This window comes from Melozone crissalis, unplaced genomic scaffold (assembly GCF_028551555.1).
Source record: "Melozone crissalis strain CALT ecotype California unplaced genomic scaffold, PUWL_Pcris_2 ptg000006l_1, whole genome shotgun sequence".
Lineage (NCBI taxonomy): Eukaryota > Metazoa > Chordata > Aves > Passeriformes > Passerellidae > Melozone > Melozone crissalis.
Genome location: NW_026535784.1, coordinates 52,243,207 through 52,261,962, shown reverse-complemented (window position 1 = coordinate 52,261,962; position 18,756 = coordinate 52,243,207). Strand labels below are relative to the sequence as shown.

The 18,756-nt window shown below is 37.9% G+C and overlaps 1 protein-coding gene across 1 annotated transcript in view; it reads left to right on the top strand.

Moving 5' to 3' along the window:
* Positions 1–2,815: 2,815 nt before the first annotated feature.
* TTC29 (tetratricopeptide repeat domain 29) overlaps positions 2,816–18,756 on the top strand; it is a 117,916-nt gene continuing 101,975 nt past the window's right edge. The window contains exons 1-3 of the mRNA XM_054295473.1: positions 2,816–2,825; positions 5,597–5,693; positions 8,101–8,184. Coding sequence (XP_054151448.1) covers positions 2,816–2,825; positions 5,597–5,693; positions 8,101–8,184 — 191 coding nt within the window. The remainder of the gene's footprint in view (positions 2,826–5,596; positions 5,694–8,100; positions 8,185–18,756) is intronic.

Here is an 18,756-nt window from a genome sequence, read left to right as displayed (position 1 = left end):
TAATCCAAAAAGCCAAAATGATAATAAGTCAAATGCTTTCCTGAAATCGAATTAAATTACATCAATAAGCAAAACCTGCAGCCTCATTAAGACAGCAAAGTCTGATTGCCAGGCTCTATTTTTCTGCCAGGATATAAAGATTTTTTAGCAGGAGCCCACAGTAATTGGAAATGTCTTTTTTCTTTGACATTATTTGTTAACTGAGTTAACAATATTGTCTAATCTGTATTTTGCCTGATCAATGTCACACTGGAAAACGATTATCATGCCATTTATTCTTTTAAGCTATTAGAACAATACTAGCTTCACCTTCCTTAAAAAAGTCTTAGTGTTTCAAGAACTTCTGAATATGAACATTGATAGATATGTTCATTCCAAAAGCTCTTTCTTTCAGTAACTGAACCATTCTCCCTCATCTGTGAATAGAAAACAACTCTTCAACATATTTAACAACTTATTTAGGTCAGCTGCCATCTTCCCAAAGGACAGAACAAGTATGTGTATCTTTAACATTTGAAGTTTGTCACTGATTAAGGTTTAACCTCTCATCTTCAGGTCTTAATAGGGTCTTCTATTCAGATAATTTTCTGTATTCTATACTTGCAAATCCCCTCTAATTTCCTCATTTTAACTCAGTTGGCCATATGTGTATTTCCCTGATAACCTTTTACTTGCCACAGCAATTTTCTACAATTCCTACCTGTAAGTGTACATGAATGACACCACATTCTTTCTCCAGTTTTGCAGATGTTTGCCTTGTAAACCACCCTGGCTTTTCAGCAAACGTATTCCTTAGTTGTGGCATTCTGGCTGAGTGGGTATCTGCACTACCACCCTTAAACCACTTCCAATTATTATTCTCCCACTTCAGATTAAATTTCTTCTCCCAACAGACTTACCTTATAATAATATTCACCTTTATAAAATTAGCACTTCCAAAGGATTAGGTATATGTATTATTGGCTTGGACTTAATTCTGTTTGCACATATCAAATGTGATCAAATCATTATCAGTTATACCTAAGCTATGGCTAATTTTTAGTTCTGTGATCAATTCCTTTTCATCTGACAAGATGAGGTCTAATATAAAATTCCTCTGTGTTGGATGCAACATTTTTTGAGTTAGGAAATTGACATTTTAAATATTTTGAAATTCCAAGTACATTTTAACACTGGCAGCATGAGACCTTCAGCACATGTCACTCAGCCTGAAATTCACTCAGTCCAGCAGTGCTTTTCCTATGTGTTGTAGGTGGGTAAGGCATGGGTCAGGCTGTTCTCTAGTGTGATTTGATATCAGCTAAGTACCCTGTCAGCTTCTGACTTATCCACTAGAACATTGACCCATAAACATGCAAGATCCTTTGTTTTCGATTGCCATCAACTCAGAAACAGGTAATGACGTTTTTAAAGTGCTTTCTGTCCACTTGATCCTTCCAAAATAGATTATGGCAATTGATTCTGACATTCCTGTTTTCCAAACAGTTGTAGCAATAAAAACTAGGTCAAATCTGTACTAAAAAAAATGATCTCCTGCCACTGTCAAGTTTCCAACACGAAAAGAGAAGTCACTGAAAAATCTCTGCTCTTTATATTCTGTAACATCTCAATTGGGTTTCTCTTACAGTTTTCATTTGCACTTTGCAAAAGCTCATTGATTCCTTCTCAATATTTCCATTTCTGACCAGCCCCCAGACAGCCAAGCAGGCCAGTCCCTTAGAACAGCTCCTTTGTGACAGTATGTGTATCTTTAACATTAAATTTAAATTAAGCAGCAAACCCTCATCAAATGTCCTCAGAGTGAGGACATTTTCCACAAACCAAATGCCTTCATGTTGTCACATACTCAGAGATTCAGTCTAATGTTTTTTTCTACTTGCTCTTTCCCTTACTGAGAAGTCCTGAAGGACTTCAGGAAAGTTCAGAGGTCCTGAAAGGATGGAGGGCAACGGAGATGATTCAGGGACTGGAGCATTGGTCTTACAGGTAAAGGCTGAGGGAGCTGAGCCTGAGTTGAGATGACTGGGGGGAAACCTCATGAAGGACTGTCAGTATCTGTGGGAGGGATGCCAAGAGGATGGACCAGGCTCTGCTTGGTGCTCTGATGAGCAATTGGACAAGAAGCAACAGCAGAAACTGATGCACAGGAAGTTCCACCTGAATATGAGGAAGAATTTCTTTACTGTGCAGTGACCACACACTGGAACTGATAGTCCAACTGGAACTGATAGTCCAGAGAGATTGTGGCCTCCCTCACTGAGATATTCATGGACGATCTGGGCACAATCCAAATGCCCTGGGGCAGCCCTGCTAAAGCAGGGAGTTTGGACCAGATGAATAACCCACTGTGGTCCCTTCCAACCCTAACCATTCTGTGATTCTGTGAAAGAAGAAAACCTGCTCGCTGCAGGTGACCCTTGAGCATCTAAGAGCCTGCCCACACTTCCCTAGATGTCCGCACGATCCTGGCTCTTTGCTTGCCAGCTGTAGGAAGTCTCTCAGCTTTCAGGGACGCTCCCGTTTGAGGCAGCTCGTTCGGAGCCCACGTGAGCTCCTGGGAAGCGCACCAACTCCTCGGGCCGAGCCGATTCCTCACAGCCCCCGCGCTTCCCAGGGTCTAACCCGACTTCAGCGCCTGCCGAGCCCCCGGGAAGGGGTGGGATGGTCCGTGAGAGCTCCGGGAGCCCGGCCCTCAACGCCGCCCCGCCCCGGCCCCGGCCCCAGCGCCGCCCGGCCCCGTCGCCATGGCGAGGCCGCGGCGTCCCGTGAAGGGCCGGGCCGGGCCGGCAGAGAGAGCTCGTCGTGCGGCCGCACCATGAGCCCAGGTCTGTGCGCCGGGAGCTCCGGCCATGGGGGTACATTTTATCGGTACCGGAGCCAAGGGCCGGGGTGTGTAGCAGGCACACGCTGAGGTGTCCCTGGGCAGTGGTTGGTGGCAGCGGCGGATGGCGGCTGGATTCCCAGCGCCGCAGGGACGGAGGGCATTGAGGATACGGGTCGGGCTGAGGCCGTGACCGCGTCCAGGTCACTTGGAACAAATAGCATCTATCACGCTGGCTGTAGATTTCAAAAATGTGTTGCTCGTTTTTATTTTTTTAATCAATTTACACTATTACTTCCAGTGTAGTAAAGCTGCGTGCCAGTAAGTCTGTCCTGTCACTTTCTGATGTCCCTTTATCTTGCGAGGTGCCAAGTAGCAGCAGATGTGCCCACAAAGGTGTGGTGTATCCATGCCTGCTTCCTCTCCTCCTTCCCAGGGAGGGAAATCCTCAGCCTCCAGTTAATACCTCAGAAAATGTGTAGGAAGAGCAAAGGGGTTTCCCAAAAGGTGCTGGGAAAGGCACCATTGCTCTCAGCTGGTGTTTTACTTTGGTTTCAGTGCACCTGAGAGCAATTACATCCATGGGGAGATTCCCTCCATTGCGGGATTAAGTGAAGCACTTCTTTAGAAATAAACGGCACTACCTCATGTTTCACTGAATTCTGTGGGTGTTTGATGAAGTAAATGAGACATGGCTTGGACTTTATCATAAAGGAGCAAGATGTAAAGTGGTCTTTAAATGACCAGCAATGAAATTTACAAGACTGAAATAACATGAGTTTCAGAAGGATGTGATGCATTTTGTCGTGTGTCTGTGGTTGTAATTTACCTGTAAGAATCAGTTACCTTGGAAATGAGAGAAATAAGAGAAATACACCCTCCATTTCACTCTGAAAGCAATCTCCCACATCTAAAGTAAAAGTTCAAAGTAAAAGTTGGCATTGTTATGAAGCAGCTTGGGGTTTTTTTTTTTCCTCTCCCAAGCTTTGAGTTTGAAATAGGAGCCACGGCAGTATTTTAGTCCTTTTGAGGCAAAAACATGCTAAGGAAAATGTCTGCATATGTGCCTCATATGACACCTGTGTGCCTGATAGCCTCTTTTCTGTGAATTGGGAACATGGAGCATGTGAGCCAGCAGGGACTCATTGTGTGCTCCAGCCAGGTGCTTTGTGGCAGTCCCCAAATCACAGCTCCCTATCCATAGCTTTCCATGGCTGCAGTGGCTCTATGGGGGTTTCCTTGCAGCTGCTTCCCCCCCCTTTTCTGCCCCGTAGCTGCAGTCAGCCCCTCTGGCTTGCCATTCCTCAGCCTCCACTAAGGCATGGCTGTGTTCATTTTCCCACCTAATACCTCACAACAAAGCTTGTAGAAAGCTTTGCATCTTCTCTGGGCTTCAATATTGTTGTTCCAAAGACCAATTACTATTTCTCACTGAATAGCATCTTCCTAAAAAGGGGTTTTCCTTCCTATATAGTTTTTGTATACAAACCTGTCATTCTCTGTGAGAAGTGTAATCTTTTATAGTGATGAATTACCCATATGTTTTTTGTTCAATTGATTTTTTTCTTTTCTAGGACACACTTCTGTTAAATTTTGCTGCCTCTAATTGCAGACCAGTTTATCTATACATAATACCTATTTTCTTTCTGTAGAAAATATCATTAGTACAAGGCCCCAAAAGAATGACTTAGAAGAAAAATCCTATCCTGTCATCCTTTCAAAATATGATTCTCCTTATTATTCAGTTCTCAGTAACACAATTAAAAAAATTACTTCAATATAACCACAGCAAAATACTGCATCAATGAAATGGCTTTTGATCCCAGAAAGGCTAATATATAAAATATTTGCTAATCTGATGCTGATCATTCTGTAACACATTGAGTTGTATCTAATACCTCTTTCCAAAAAAATAAATTTCCTACTAAATGTAGCAAGTTTCTTGTAAAATGTAGCAAATAGTTAAATTCTTTTCCCCCTCTTATTATATTCTGTTTTTCCATCCCTATTAAAAGTTTATGCCTTCAGGCCTACCAGCAGGGCATGCAATACCTACATTAAACCAAATTTAAAAGTAAGGGTGCTCCTGCTGCTAACGTCCTCAGATCACAGACATGCAAAATGAAGGAACTGGCAGCTGAAACTTTAATGGTAGGAAGTGTAGACTGAATACTTGGGGAAAAAACACAGTAGCTCTATATGACAAAAAAGTCCTATTAGCATTTATGTACTTCAAGATGACAAGCCAGCCGTTTCTAAATAACTGTGAGGCTTTTGGCTTTTGTTGTAAGTAAAACCCGTGTTGTAAGTATAGCATTACTTACCTTTTTTTCCTTCAAAAGCTTTTTTTCTAGTATGATTATGTAGGATTTTGAACATTAACACAGTGCCTGTCGTTGCTTTGCACCCTGTATATTTCATCACCTGTCCACATTGTGTATTAAGTTAAAATATTATCACTACTTGGACCTAGATAGGAAGTAATGAGATAGCTCAGGGGAATCCCATGCAGGTATTGGTTCCTGAATCAGCTATCCCTATGGAAATCAAAAGCACCTCAGTGAAAGAGAGAAATCCATGGAAAGTTAAATAATGACCAGTCCTTTGTGCTATGTCCTACGGAAGTAATGCTGAGATTTGTGTGGAACTGGAGTTGGGTTTTAATTCACTGGAAATACCAGAGAGTGGCCTGGGAAGCAGCAAAAGAAGGAAAATAAACCACATTGCTGTGAAGGGGTTGTTTCAAGTAATGTTGGTTTTGTTTGTTTGTTTTAGTGCAAATGAAGGTGTTGCCTCAAGCAGTCCTCCAAAGCCCAGGAGAGCATCCCAAGTTCATAGAGGAGCCTCTTTGCCCCCCATTAGAGTCTGCAAGGTAGGTACCACTTCTCTTTCAAAGCATCATTTCTTCTGTGAACAGCTTCAATCAGCTGTGCCCCAGTGACAAATCATATTAAAAATATGCAATATTAAAACTACAAAAATCATAGGAAAGGAAATTCTCTCTTAGGAAAGTTCCAAAATTAAAAGAGAGAGAAAAAAAAAAGATTTCCATTGGATTAAAAAGGATTTCTTGTTAACAACTGAGTGATTTAAAATTAAATAGGAGCCAGCTTATAGGTGAAGCAGACTCTTTTTGTACACTTTGAGGTACTGTGAGTCATTATGGAAACACCAGAGAAATAAGGATAAAGTAGCTTGAAAAAGGCAAGTGACAACCTCTGGAAGAAAAGAAATTGTGTCTTTTAGCAAATGCCATCCTCATCTCAATTCTGTAAAAAGAAACAATGTCCATTCCAAGTCACAATCTCTTTTCTTCACATTGATTAATTAATTCATTTTAATGTTTTTAATTTTCATTGCATATAGGAAGCCATAATGATTTTCTTGAGCTGATGGAATTTCCTAGTATTTTTAACTAAGTTTCACCTGCCCATGTTTTCTGTGTTATTGCTACACTAGCATCATCCATAATAACAGCCTGAGTGTGATTATGTATTTGTATTTTTAGTAAGTATTTGTTATTTTTAGTATTTGTTATTTTTAGTAAGCTCAGCTCTTTATAATGGATGACCATGTTTGTAGTTGCATCAGTCCAATACAGGTTATTACAGAACTTCTGCAATACAGCAATTAGTTTGCAAGGTTTTGCTTATGGGTTTTTTTTTCCCTTGCTGTAGTTTTCTTTAAGTTTGAGGGTGTTGCCAGTCAGAAGTCAGAAATTCATACTTTGGCTATAAGGCAGGTGACATTTTAAATTGTATATGATTCTAAGGGCTTTCCCTCTGATTTTTTGATATTTATTTATTAAGGTACCTTTGTAAAGACAATGGAAAGGCATCAGGCTTTCCTTTGTTTCTTTTTGAGATGCTTTTTAACTGCAATGTGGATTGAATTGCAGTAGGCTGATAGGAATTTGCCTGCTGTAGTTCACTGTTTCTGTTTGGGGGTTTTGACTTTCCCTTCTTTCAAAGATCTTCCTAAATTTTTATCATTCTGAAAATTTTGATATTGAAAACATTTTGGTATTGATTAAAAGTGAATTTTCACAGCAGTATCATTAAGGTGTACATCAGCAGCAGCTCCTGTGGATTGTGTTAAGTGCAGCCTCGAAGCACAAGCCTCTGGTGGTGCCACTCAGCAGCAGCAAATTCTGGAACAAATTTAAAGGCACTATTTATGAGGGAAGTTTTCACTGTTACATTGTTTTAAATACAGATATGTCAAAATATCTCTGCCTTGCTTAGCTATTTTGTTTTCATTTAAATGAACTTTGTGAAGTGTCTTCAGTATTCTCAGAGCAATAAGGAGTGTGATGCTTATAATAGCTAACATTATGAAAAGAGTTTACTCTCATCACTGTAATGAAAGACAGCAGTGTAATACAGACAGAGAAAGAGCAAAGTAATGGATTTATGTGGAACACTAATGCTGAATTTCTTTTATCTTTGAGTGATTAACCAGACAATCTTTGTGCTCTTTCTCAGAAGGATAAAAATAAATTCACATTACTTTTATAAAGATAACATCCTCTGCAGTTGGGATATCAGATGCTGTTTATGTACACCTTATGGCCAGTGAGTGCATATTACCCTTTCCAGGCATCTCGTGTATCAGAGGGGAGATGCAAAGATATGGTGGCTGAAGTGAAAGGTGAAATGCTGCACAGTTCACATTTTAAACCTACATCCATGCATCCTGAACTTTGCTCTTTATTTTGATGACATTCAAATTATCCCCTCAGTGGAGAACCTTTTGCACTAAGCTACTCAAACTGTGGAAAGCCAGGGACAGTATTAAAAGATTGCATTGCACCAAGGAAAACATTTTGAGTTGGATTTGGGAATTCTTTTCCTGATTTGCCTTTGTTTTTAATTTTGGAGAAGCTAAATATGAAATACATTGTACCACTCTGGTCCATACTCATAATACAAAAATGTAACAGTTCTGATTTAGGAAACAGTTTAAATATGGATAGCTTAATCAATTATTACTGATTTAGCTAATACACAATTTCTTTTAGTTTATACAGAAATATCAGATAACCAGATCTCCTGAAAGCTTGTATCACCTCTGTTTTCTTTCAGAAATGAAGATTTGAACTAACTACAGACCAAAAAATTAAAAAGATACTTGTATGTGCTTATAGAATGTCTGATATATTACTTTGTCAATATTTCAGTGTTTAGCTCAACTTGGCGATGATAATACATTATACATGCTGCAGAAGTCTATGTTAACACCTTACAGTGCTTCTTTTAATTTTTTTCATTTAAATTTAGGATTCATTTGATCAAAGACAAAGATGCCATAGATGATTATTTGGCGAAGAATATCAAAGGGGTGTCAGCACAAGAAGCCGCAGCGTAAGTTGGCTTTTTCGAGGCATTTTAACATCCATAAGTTTATTGTTTCCTTTGTTTCTAGTCGTCATAGTAATTTAAATTTAAAGTTCCCTAGGCCCTACCCTTTTTAGTGGAACTTGGCATTTAAAAATTGAAGTTGATATTAAATAATGATGTTTCATTTCTCCTGATGTTAAATATATCAAAGCATTTATCTCCTTGGTTTTACTAATTTGTATATTTACCAATTAGAGCAGATTTGTAACATTATTGTTAAGAATGTGTCAGTAATTATATTGTGCTGCTGTTTTTTTATTTTCCCTTCTTTTTTTTTCTGAGCCTTTGTGAAATATCTCCTTTGGGGTGGGAGCTGAGTGTACTGACATACACATTCATGTAATTTTGAATTACTATTTAGCCAAGCCCAAGTGCTGACTTCTGTGGTGAAGCATTTAATACCCCATTAGTTATTTAAAAACCCAGTGAATGAAAGAAATCTAGATAACTCTTGATTTCTTACAGCTGAGGTATTTACATTCAGAAGTTACAAGAGACTATGACTAACTTATTCTTCTGGAGTATTTTAACAGATCTGGGGTTCAGCACCATCAAAATTAATGAAAGAATTCTAACAAACTGGATTGCTGGTTGCTTAAGTGAGCTGATTTATTTATTTCAATATTTAAATAATAAAAGGATGCATATACAAGGGCTCTAGGCACCTTAACAATGAATATTGCAAGATCACCCTTGCAGCATAAAAACATTCTATCAGTCAGACAGGAATTCCACCAACTAGTTTCTTGCAAAATATGCTTCTTTTCTCCTTCCTATCCTGGGAATGTGCCTGCAAAGCTTCCCTAAAAGCTTCCACGTTGAAATCTAGAAAATTACTGCAGGTGTCAGAGCTCAGGGAGCAAGCCCAGAAGTGAGCACCTTCCCTTACTGCCCCCCTGGTTCCACACCAGCTGGGGAACTGGCTGCTCTGCTCATTGCACTCCAACAATTGCCACAGGCTGAGGGGCCTTCCCAGGGAGCTGTTTGAGCCCTCAGCCCCAGTGGATTTCCACACTATGCCAGGGACACAAGTGTTCTCCCTGAGGTGATTACTCAGGAGGTCCCTGCTATTTTAGGAAGGCCTTGGGGCTTCAAAGTGAATTTTACAAACAAAAAACCAATGCAAAAAATCCTCCTAAGTGATGTTTTTGTATCCAAACCCGGAGTCTGAACATTGTGGCAAAAGAAACCAGTGAGGACATCCACAATGAAGTAAGAATTTTATCATCTGTCCTGCAATACCTATGCTAAATGGAGTTCCCTTACAGTTTTGTAAGAGGCTGTTTTTCCAAAGTTACCAACACCTCTTAGAAGGTTAAACTGAAATATCATATGTATTTTTGTTTATTTCTGTGGAGGTTTTTAAAGTACCTACTTTAAAAGGTTACATTCATGTTCTGTGCATTTAATTCTCCTAGAAGTTTAGCTTTTGATAATTAATCAGCAGTTACGAAATTTCTCTCTCCATGTATAATTTACTAATGCTCTTCCATAACCTTGATAAAATCATTTGAGAGCAAACAAAAGGTAGCAAGCTAACTACACAGTTACATTAGTATTATGCTAATCTAATTAGAAAAAACTAAATGCAGCAAATGTAATCTAAAACAAATTTATTAAGTAAGGCAATGCCATATCTATAAATGCTCTTACTGAAATCAGTTCAATGCTTGGTATGTCTCAGCAGGCAACGGTATTATTATTTTAAAAATATGAGAGAGGGCTTGTAATATGCTGTGTAGTTTTTCAATATTGCTTCCATTCCAGAAGCAGATTATTACACTGCTTTATAAAAGGACTGCATTTCTTTCCTCTGACATATAAAGATCTGTACTTTTGTTTAATGTTGAGGTTAACTTTATATGCCAGTGATTATTGCACCAAGACAAATTCTTGTAGCTACACTTCTGCTTAATATTAAACACCCTTTTTTTTTAAGTTTGCATTAGGTAAATAACACATTTATTATCTTCTAAATAAAGGAGTGTATAGGTAGTATCACATTTATGGTAAAAAGGGATAGTCTCTAAAATTTTCCCCTAAAATCCTATCTATCACAATATGAGATGAACTATTGAAGGAAAAATGTTGCAGTTATTATTGTATTGTAAAATATTGTCCTGTGTTCTAAACTTCAGCAAAAGAGAAGAATTCCATTGTGTCTTCATTATATAATCTCTTTTTCTTCCTGTGAAAAAATGACGAGATGTTTTTCGTTCTTTTTCTTTGTAATATTTTTTTTGTCCCAGGCTGATATGATAGACAAGGGAGAAAAATAGTGCTTGGGAAAGATAGTACTTTAATTATATTAAAACAGGATATTGCTTTGGTTTTTTTCATTGATTTTGTTTTGCTTCCTTCTCAAAGACTTTAAATTGAAATAAGAAGTAAATGTGATGCAAGGATCTGGAAATGGAAAAAAAGTAAAAGGTCGTTAATGCAGAATGTGAGTGCTTTCTTGCCACAGAAGCAGGCTTTTGCATGCAGAGATTGGCTGACTCCTGTGGCCTTCAGTGTTCTTTCCTTGATACCTTCTGTTCTTAGTCCTGACTCACCAAGTCATTACCAGCTCAAAATCAAATTGCAGTAAAAATTAAAAATAGTTCATATGACTGAACCAAGAGTCAAGAAGTTCATGATGAACTGTGAAGCATTTTTCATTAAGATTTCAGGATTGAATCTTCAGATTAGTTTAGAGCCTAAAATGGTCCAGAAATTGATATTGTCATTCTTGTTTCCTGACCTTTTTGTCAGGGCCAGAAAGATCAAGTAACAGTTCTCTCCTCTTCATACAAATGAAAATTGTCGAAAGAGGAGCACGTCATCCAAAAAGAGTTGAAGACCAGAAAGAGAAACTTTGAAATGTATTTGATTAGAGGAATAGCTTTGCTTAGCTGTAACTAAAAAAATAATTACATTAGTGATGTTACTACATGTATTTTAAATACATTTGAGTTCGATGATGGAGTTCTACAGTCCTCAAGGCTCTGGTGGTCAAAAGAAATCCAAATTGTTAGACAGAGATGGTGAAGGCTTACCTAGGTATGCAGAAAATTTGTATTTGTGTTTTGTGTCTCATGAGTGGTGGATCAGTGTGTTATAGAAAGCTTGCTTGATAAATCTGTGTCAGCAAAGACAGGCTGTGAGATGAATTTTTTCAGGCGGGAGACAGCATTCTCTTACACGCATTCTGTCAGATGTTTTTGACATACAGTGGGCTGTTCTGCTTAGAATTCTCCAATGGCTGGCCCACTTTAGGATTACCTGAAACAGGAAAAGGCAAAGGCTTTCATTCTCAGGTGTTCTGTGTCCTCCAGAGCAGTTATTGGCCATCTCTGCCAATGTATGGTGAAGGTGGATCATTAAACTATTTTTCAAATTGTTGGCTGCAAAATGGAACATAAAATTTCTGCTCTAGCAGTGAGGAGTGATGAATATAGTGAAGCATAGCTTCTGAAAATTCCCTGCAAAAAGAGCAGAGGGACTTTGACCCAAGCTTGACTGATCCAGGTTAATAACCCCAGCCTTGTGATTAGTTGAGCCCCATCTTTCAGGATCCAGACAAGTGCTTTAGAATAAGGTGAATTAGACTTTCGAAACACCTGTTTCTCTCCATTGCTTATAGAGAGATCATAGGGTGATGAGCTCAGATGTAGACACATAATTTACCACTCAATCCCATGCTGCAGAACTATGGAATTTTGAAAGCTGTAAAAAGGGTCTTAGAGACTGATTCCTGAGGCAACATTTTTACAGGAAGCTGTCAACTGCAGAATATAAGTGACCTGGCATCCATGTTAAAACTTCTGTTGGTGGCATCTGAAAAAAAATTATTTTTCCATTCTTCAGTCAGAGACAAATTATTTACTACTCTCCCCAAGTTTCTGCTCTTTTCAGTGTCAACATCAGCTAAGTAGAGTTAAGGAAGAAAGAAGTGGGGAAATTTGTGAGGGATTAAGTGTTAGAGGAGTTTGTGGAAATAAATTGTTTCCTACATCCATACATCTTCTAGCAGAGATCTCTGAATACTCAGCCCTATCTGTCCTCCAGGACTAAAGAGGGAGAAACTTCCTCACCTGACTAGAGGCCAGGAGAGTTCACTGAGGGAGAAAAATGGGATTTGTGGGCTGATGGAGAGGAGACCTACTATGAAGGTTTGTTCTGTATTTTCATCATAGCCATGATGGACTAGTAAGCCTTAGTTTTAGACTGGGATTTTCTGACCTTGTCCTTTGTTTGTAATTTATTTAAATCATGAGAGTTGTTTCAGCACTCAGTTTTTTATTTGCTGCTTTATCTGTCTGTATTCTATGCATTGAAGGAGCAGTGCTTTAAGGAAGCTGAACAGAAATAGCTGATTGGGGATTTGATTAATCCATACTTTTAGTAGCTGTCACCTCTACCACATAAATTAATAAGGTGACTTCTTAGGTTACTCAAAAACTAATTGGGGACCTTTTTTTCATTGACATCATATTGCCATGTTCTCTTTTTCTTTACCTGGAATTTTTACTGGGGCTTCCCAATTTGAAGGGGCTTGGTCTAGACACAGGGGTTTAATGTTGTAGGGTAATTGACCATTCCTCTGTTCCTGAGGCTCTCAAAGAGAAGCACTACCAGAAAAAAGGTGAGGAAAATTTCTTGTTGGTGTGGGATTAGGCAAGGAAGCACAAGGTGCATCTGCTATTACTAGCAAGCTTGCAAAAGGCAATTTGAGATGCAGACAGAGTGTAGGAGCAGATTCTGCTTTTCCCTTGTATTTCAGCACTTGATTGGGACAGTATTTGGTTCCAGTGATGCACTGCTGTGAACTACTTCCATTTCTTCTGTGTACAACGCTGTGGAGACAGAGGGAGAGAGGCAAGCTCAAGGAGATAGCAGCAAACAGAGAAAGAAGTAAACTTCTTTCCCTTTTATGTTCAGTCCTAGCCAGAATTTGCTGTTCTTCCTGATGTCAGTCTTTGGACAGGACCTGTAAGCACCTTATGGCCCTCTGTTCTCATTACTCTGGTTGAAAACTGGTGGAATGTTGTGTAAACTCATTTACATTTTATGAGGGTATTTCTTCACTTTTAGATACTAAAAACTATGGAAGAGGGTAAATCAGAACCAAAGAAATTTATCCTTTCATGGCAAAAGAAATTTTAAATTAAGGCACTCTGTCCCAAACTCCCTGCTGGTTGTGGAAAGGGAGATGGCACAAGTCACTTAGTGAGCTAGATGATAAATTTTAAATTCCTTTCACAATATTATTTAAATATGTATTTTTTTCAGTCTGAATAATTCCTAACAATTTCGCTTGCCATGACCAGGATTCAATGTTTATTAAACAACTTTCAAAAAGAGATTTTAGAACTTAGAGGCACACATTCTTTTTGGTCAAATGAATGATCTCTGTGAATTTTGGGCCTGATAAGCATATTATTTAGTGTAATTAGGCAGTGATCTAAGGAACAGAGCTGTGTAGGAAGCGAATGGTTTGCCTCTCTTAAAGAAACTTCTCTGTGCATTTGTGTAATGTGCAAGATTTTTCTTGAAAAGGTTAAAAAAAGTTCTAATCAACTTCTGTACATTATGTAGAACTTCATTTTCTAAACTCTGCAAAAGAAAGTTTCATATTTAATGGGAAATCATGAATTATTCCATTTATTATCTACTTCCTCCTTTCAAAGACATGATCTGGATAAAAGGCGGGGTGAATAATTTCAAAAAATACAATACATTTTTAATGGGAAGGTGCAAACTACAGATTCTCATGACTATTAGCAAGTATAGAGGAAACAGAATTTTACTTGCAAAAACTCATCAAACTCTTGCAAAGATAAAATACATGACATACTTTAATAAAGAAGAACACAGTGAGCTGAAGTTTTTCTTTTTTTATGTAACTTGTTGTTTTTACTAAGTTTGGTCTTACGGTTTTTTAGTGCTTTCATTTCTCAGTAGTTCAGCAATATTTACTACCGAAGATAATGTACAAGCAGTACAAAACTGACTTCTATTTTTAAAACACTCCATAAAGGTGAAGCATCTCTAACACACAAAAAGAAGCTGAGATGAAGAAAGATTGTCTAATCTGCCTTGATACAGTCATGACTTTTTCCTAATAATTTTTGCAGTGAATCCTGCATTGTGTAAAATCCTCGCCTTTCCTTTCTTATCAATCTCTTTGTGGTCTATTTGTCCTTATCCTACTGAGTAAATTCAGCTGGGGACTTGAATAAGAGATCTAAATAAAAGCGAAAGTACTGTGTGAATTGTTCATATCAATACTGCAAAAAATGCAGAGCCTTGTATAGGGTTTTATGAAATTTTGTGATAGCAGCTGGAGAGGATAGAGAAAGTAAATAATTACGTTTATCTGTCCTGCACACTGTAAAATAAACGTGCAGAGAAATTTAGTGACTGCTTTGATATCATGCAAGTCAAATGGAAAGGATTCCAAACTCACATGTTGCTAGCTCTCAGACCATCAGGTCAGCTCTGAAATAAAAGAGAGAAGTTGAGAAATACTTCATAAATAGCAGTCCATAAAATGTGGTTGGAATTGCTCTTGGTTAAGGAACATTATTAATTTGGAAATAAAAGTGGAAAGATTAATGATGATAATGTTGTTTTTCTGATTATTCTGGAAATAATCAAGGTGTGTTTACTTATGTAAGATGAACATTTTTATAAGGGCAGAATTTTTATCTTTAGTTTTAATGTTTTCTTTGCATTTATGTTTAGGGACAGAATGTTTCAAAAGTTCATTCCCAAATTTATATTTCCATTTTCTGGGTTAATGAGGATTCTTAATTATTACAGTGCTTACATTCATTTTAAAACACTTTTTATGTGTCATCCTTTGATGTTTATAATTGATTAATTTTTCATTTTATGTAGCTTTGAACAAAAGGAAGTGAGTTCAATATATGTGTTCTTTGCGGGATCCTACTGACAGGGTGTGCATCTCCCTTTGATTGCATGATTTCGGTTAAAGTGAGGTTTGACAACAATCCAGTGACTGAGGCAGCAGATAGAAAACACTGCATTGCTAAAGCTGAAAGTTCTTTTACATAAAAATATATGTATATAGTATAAAGTACCTACACCTCTTTTTTTAAATATATGCTTTATTTTCATCTTTTTGTTAATACTTCTGGATAAATAGCTCCATTTAAAAAATCTGTATTGTTACAAGTCAATTCCAAGTGCTGTTTTGTTCCTCCCATGGTGTGTACAAATTATCGTGCAATATTTTTTATTTGTAATTAGAATAGGGAATCCTTTTAATAATATTTTGGGGGGTTGTGGATTTTATTACTTTTTGTAATGCGATATTAGCTATTTCAAGTTTGTAATTTGGAATTAAAAAGCAGGCACCCCACCCCAATGTAATTTAACACTCAGCCTTAGTAGTAAAATATTCTGAAGTGTAAGCTGTCTATTACTGCTTAATGGCATTTACTGTACTGTCATATCTTTTTTTAATGAGATTACTATAGTCTACAATTTAACATATTACCATGCAGTAAATATTTCATTAAAAGAAAAGTATTTAAACGGACAGTCTTTAAAGCAGGATTAAAGAGGCTGTGCCCTGATGCAGTTAAATAGCTTTGTATCAGTAGCAGTACGTGGTACTGAAATGTGCTGAGTGCCTGGACCATACAAGGGCTTGACTTACCAAAATACTTGTGTGGATAAATTCTCCCAGAGAATTGGAATAGCACAGGCCTTGGATGTGTTTTGAGTTAGCTGTGTGCTCACCTTTGGTGGGTTGCAGCCCAGTAGACAGCAGCAGTGTGAATACAGGGGCTGACACCACTGGAACCTGGGTGCTAAAGGCACCTCACCTTCCATATTTCCCAAGTGTTTGCATGAGCCCTTTCTGTGTTCAACAATTCCCTGCACAAAATTTAGCTCATTTTGGGCATGGGTCGCCTGTGGTGTTACAAAACTGTTTTGGGTTTTGGCTGTCCAATTATAATGAAATAATAATTCCTCTTTCAATTCCTAGGCAGAGAAGCCTGAATGTATAAATTCTTACAGCATATTTGGCTTTTTTTGTATTTTATGTACTATATTTGTTTTTACTTAATGCATATATTTTTCAAATTTTAGGGAGTAAACTTTGATATTCCCATGTTTATGATGTGGGTTTTTTGCATATAGGTTAAGCAAAAAGTAGCTAAGTATTCACATACTTTATGTAATTTTAATTTTCTTCTAGATTTATAGACAGGAAATGGGGGGGAATTAAAATAAAATTGTTTAAATAAACATAAGCAAAAATATCTTTATTATTTTTTCATAATTTTGTGATGCTTATCTAAGGCATTTGTATCAGTCATTGACTTGCCAACTGCAGAAGGAAATCCCAAGTGGATGAAACCTATTTGAATACAGTTTTTAAACATTATAATAATTGGTAGAGTAATTATTTTACACTGGAAATGCACTTTAATATTTTATATACTATCGTTGTTTAATCCGTGCCATTTTGTTCTTTACAAAATGGGATTGCTACAGTACAACAACTTGTATTGTAATCAGCAGCTGGAATTAATTGGAAATACTAATTAAGCCCTACAAAATCAAAATATATGAAACCTAATATTAAATATATATAGCTATAAATATATAAATCTACTATCTGAAAGTAGTAGTCTTCTGGACTTATTTTGCATGTCTGTAATTGACCACATCAGACAGGAGGCATAGAGAATTAAGCTCCTGATAAATGATTCTGTTATGCTATGCTGGCTGTTTTGATTATTTCTAACACCAGTTCCTGCCTCTTGGCCTCTTATTTTCCCTTTTCTGTTCTCTCTTTCAGTTTAAAGGGTAGAATGCAAATAGCCTTGTTGTGGAGGATTTTAAGTTGGAGGGAATGTTGTAAGGTGCTGTGTTGATCTCCCAGCATTGCTTAGGGGTCTTGTAAAAGTGCACTACCATAATATAGGAAAGTCCTTGAGACTGGAACAAAAGTAATTTCATTAATCTCACTGAACATTGCTATTTATTATTCTTCCACTGGTAAAGAGAGATTAGAATCGGGTTTCTGTGATTTCTCAGCATGACTCAAGATTGTTTTGTAATAGCAATGATAATGCAAAAAGAAATCCATATAAGAAAATTACTGAAGCAGCTGTATAGTTTAGGAAAAATTCAAAAGTCTGTAGCAATATCTGAGTACACTTAACACAGTTTTAACAGCAGTGTCTTTTCCAGCTCACAGATCCACATTCAATAAGTAGCTCCTTCCACACATGTGATATTACATAGCGCAAATTTGTCACTTGTAGCAAGGTGCCACTAAAATGGCAATTTTAACTTTTGGTTATTTATTTGGTGCCAAAAACTCTTGTGACACACAACCCTCATCATGACACAGAGACTCTCAGAAGCTCACAGAATTTTTCAGCAATTTCTGATGCAGCACTGCATCACAGTAACTGCTGGTGTAGGATCAGATCCACCTGGAGCTTAGTGCCCTGCCCTGGTTATTTATGTGTAAATAAATATTTAGCAACAGCACGGGGTAGCAGCAATGACAGAAATGAGTGCACAGGCAGAGGATCGGGGGATTCTCAAAATCAGCTGGCTCTGTGGTAAGTGTTGAGGTTCTCATCTGTTGAGTTTCATGGATGAGAAAAGCAAGCCAATTGTCCTTTAAATTAAAACCTGATTAATTGATATCATTGTTGTAACCATAAATACATAGAGATGCTCCAAATTTAATTTTAAAATAGTTTGCTTTAAAAAAAATCCATCTGAAACCTTTTTCTCTGGCATGATCTCATGATCACCCTAGGGGAGGGAGGACTTTGGGTTTGCAGTCACATCACATTTCAAAACGAACCCCGGCTGCCCTTACAGAGCTGTCTGCTCTCTCTGGTCCGGCACATTGCGTGGCTCGCAGCGGCCGTGCGAGCCGTGGTGGCCCCTGGCCCTGTGCCCTGTGCCGGGGCCCGGCCCTTTGTTCCGCCGGGATCCGCGCTTTGTGCCTGCAGTTTCCCACATCTCCAGTAGATGCCCCCAGAGACCATTAAACCCCGAGATCGGCTCCGCTCCGGGCACCGCAGAGGGCAGGCAGTCTTCTCTCATTTCGCTCCTGGAAGTAACTTAATTGTTCCAAGGAAACCTCGAGTCAGCGCGGACGAATGCAGAAAAAGAAACTCGCTTGTTTAACAATAAATCATAATTTATTAGGTAGCAAGGTTCGAAAGTGTTTTGTGTAATGCTTATCAATGTAGAAACATACTACACTAATGCTAACAGTGGGATTTTATAAAATAAATCACAGAATCATAGAATATCCTGAGTTGGAAGGAACCTTAGGTATCATGTTTTGATATTGATATTAGAAATCAAGTAATCTTTATTTATCTAAAACAGGAGTTGTTCTGCTTAAACTCAGATTTTACAGGCTGCATGACATCATAAAAAGCAGGGTGGAAAGTGTTTTGAGGACTGAGGATTTATAGTTTATCTCAAGGTATCATGAAAAGTTTGCTGCTCTCATCTGCACCATGCCTCTGTTCAAAAGGA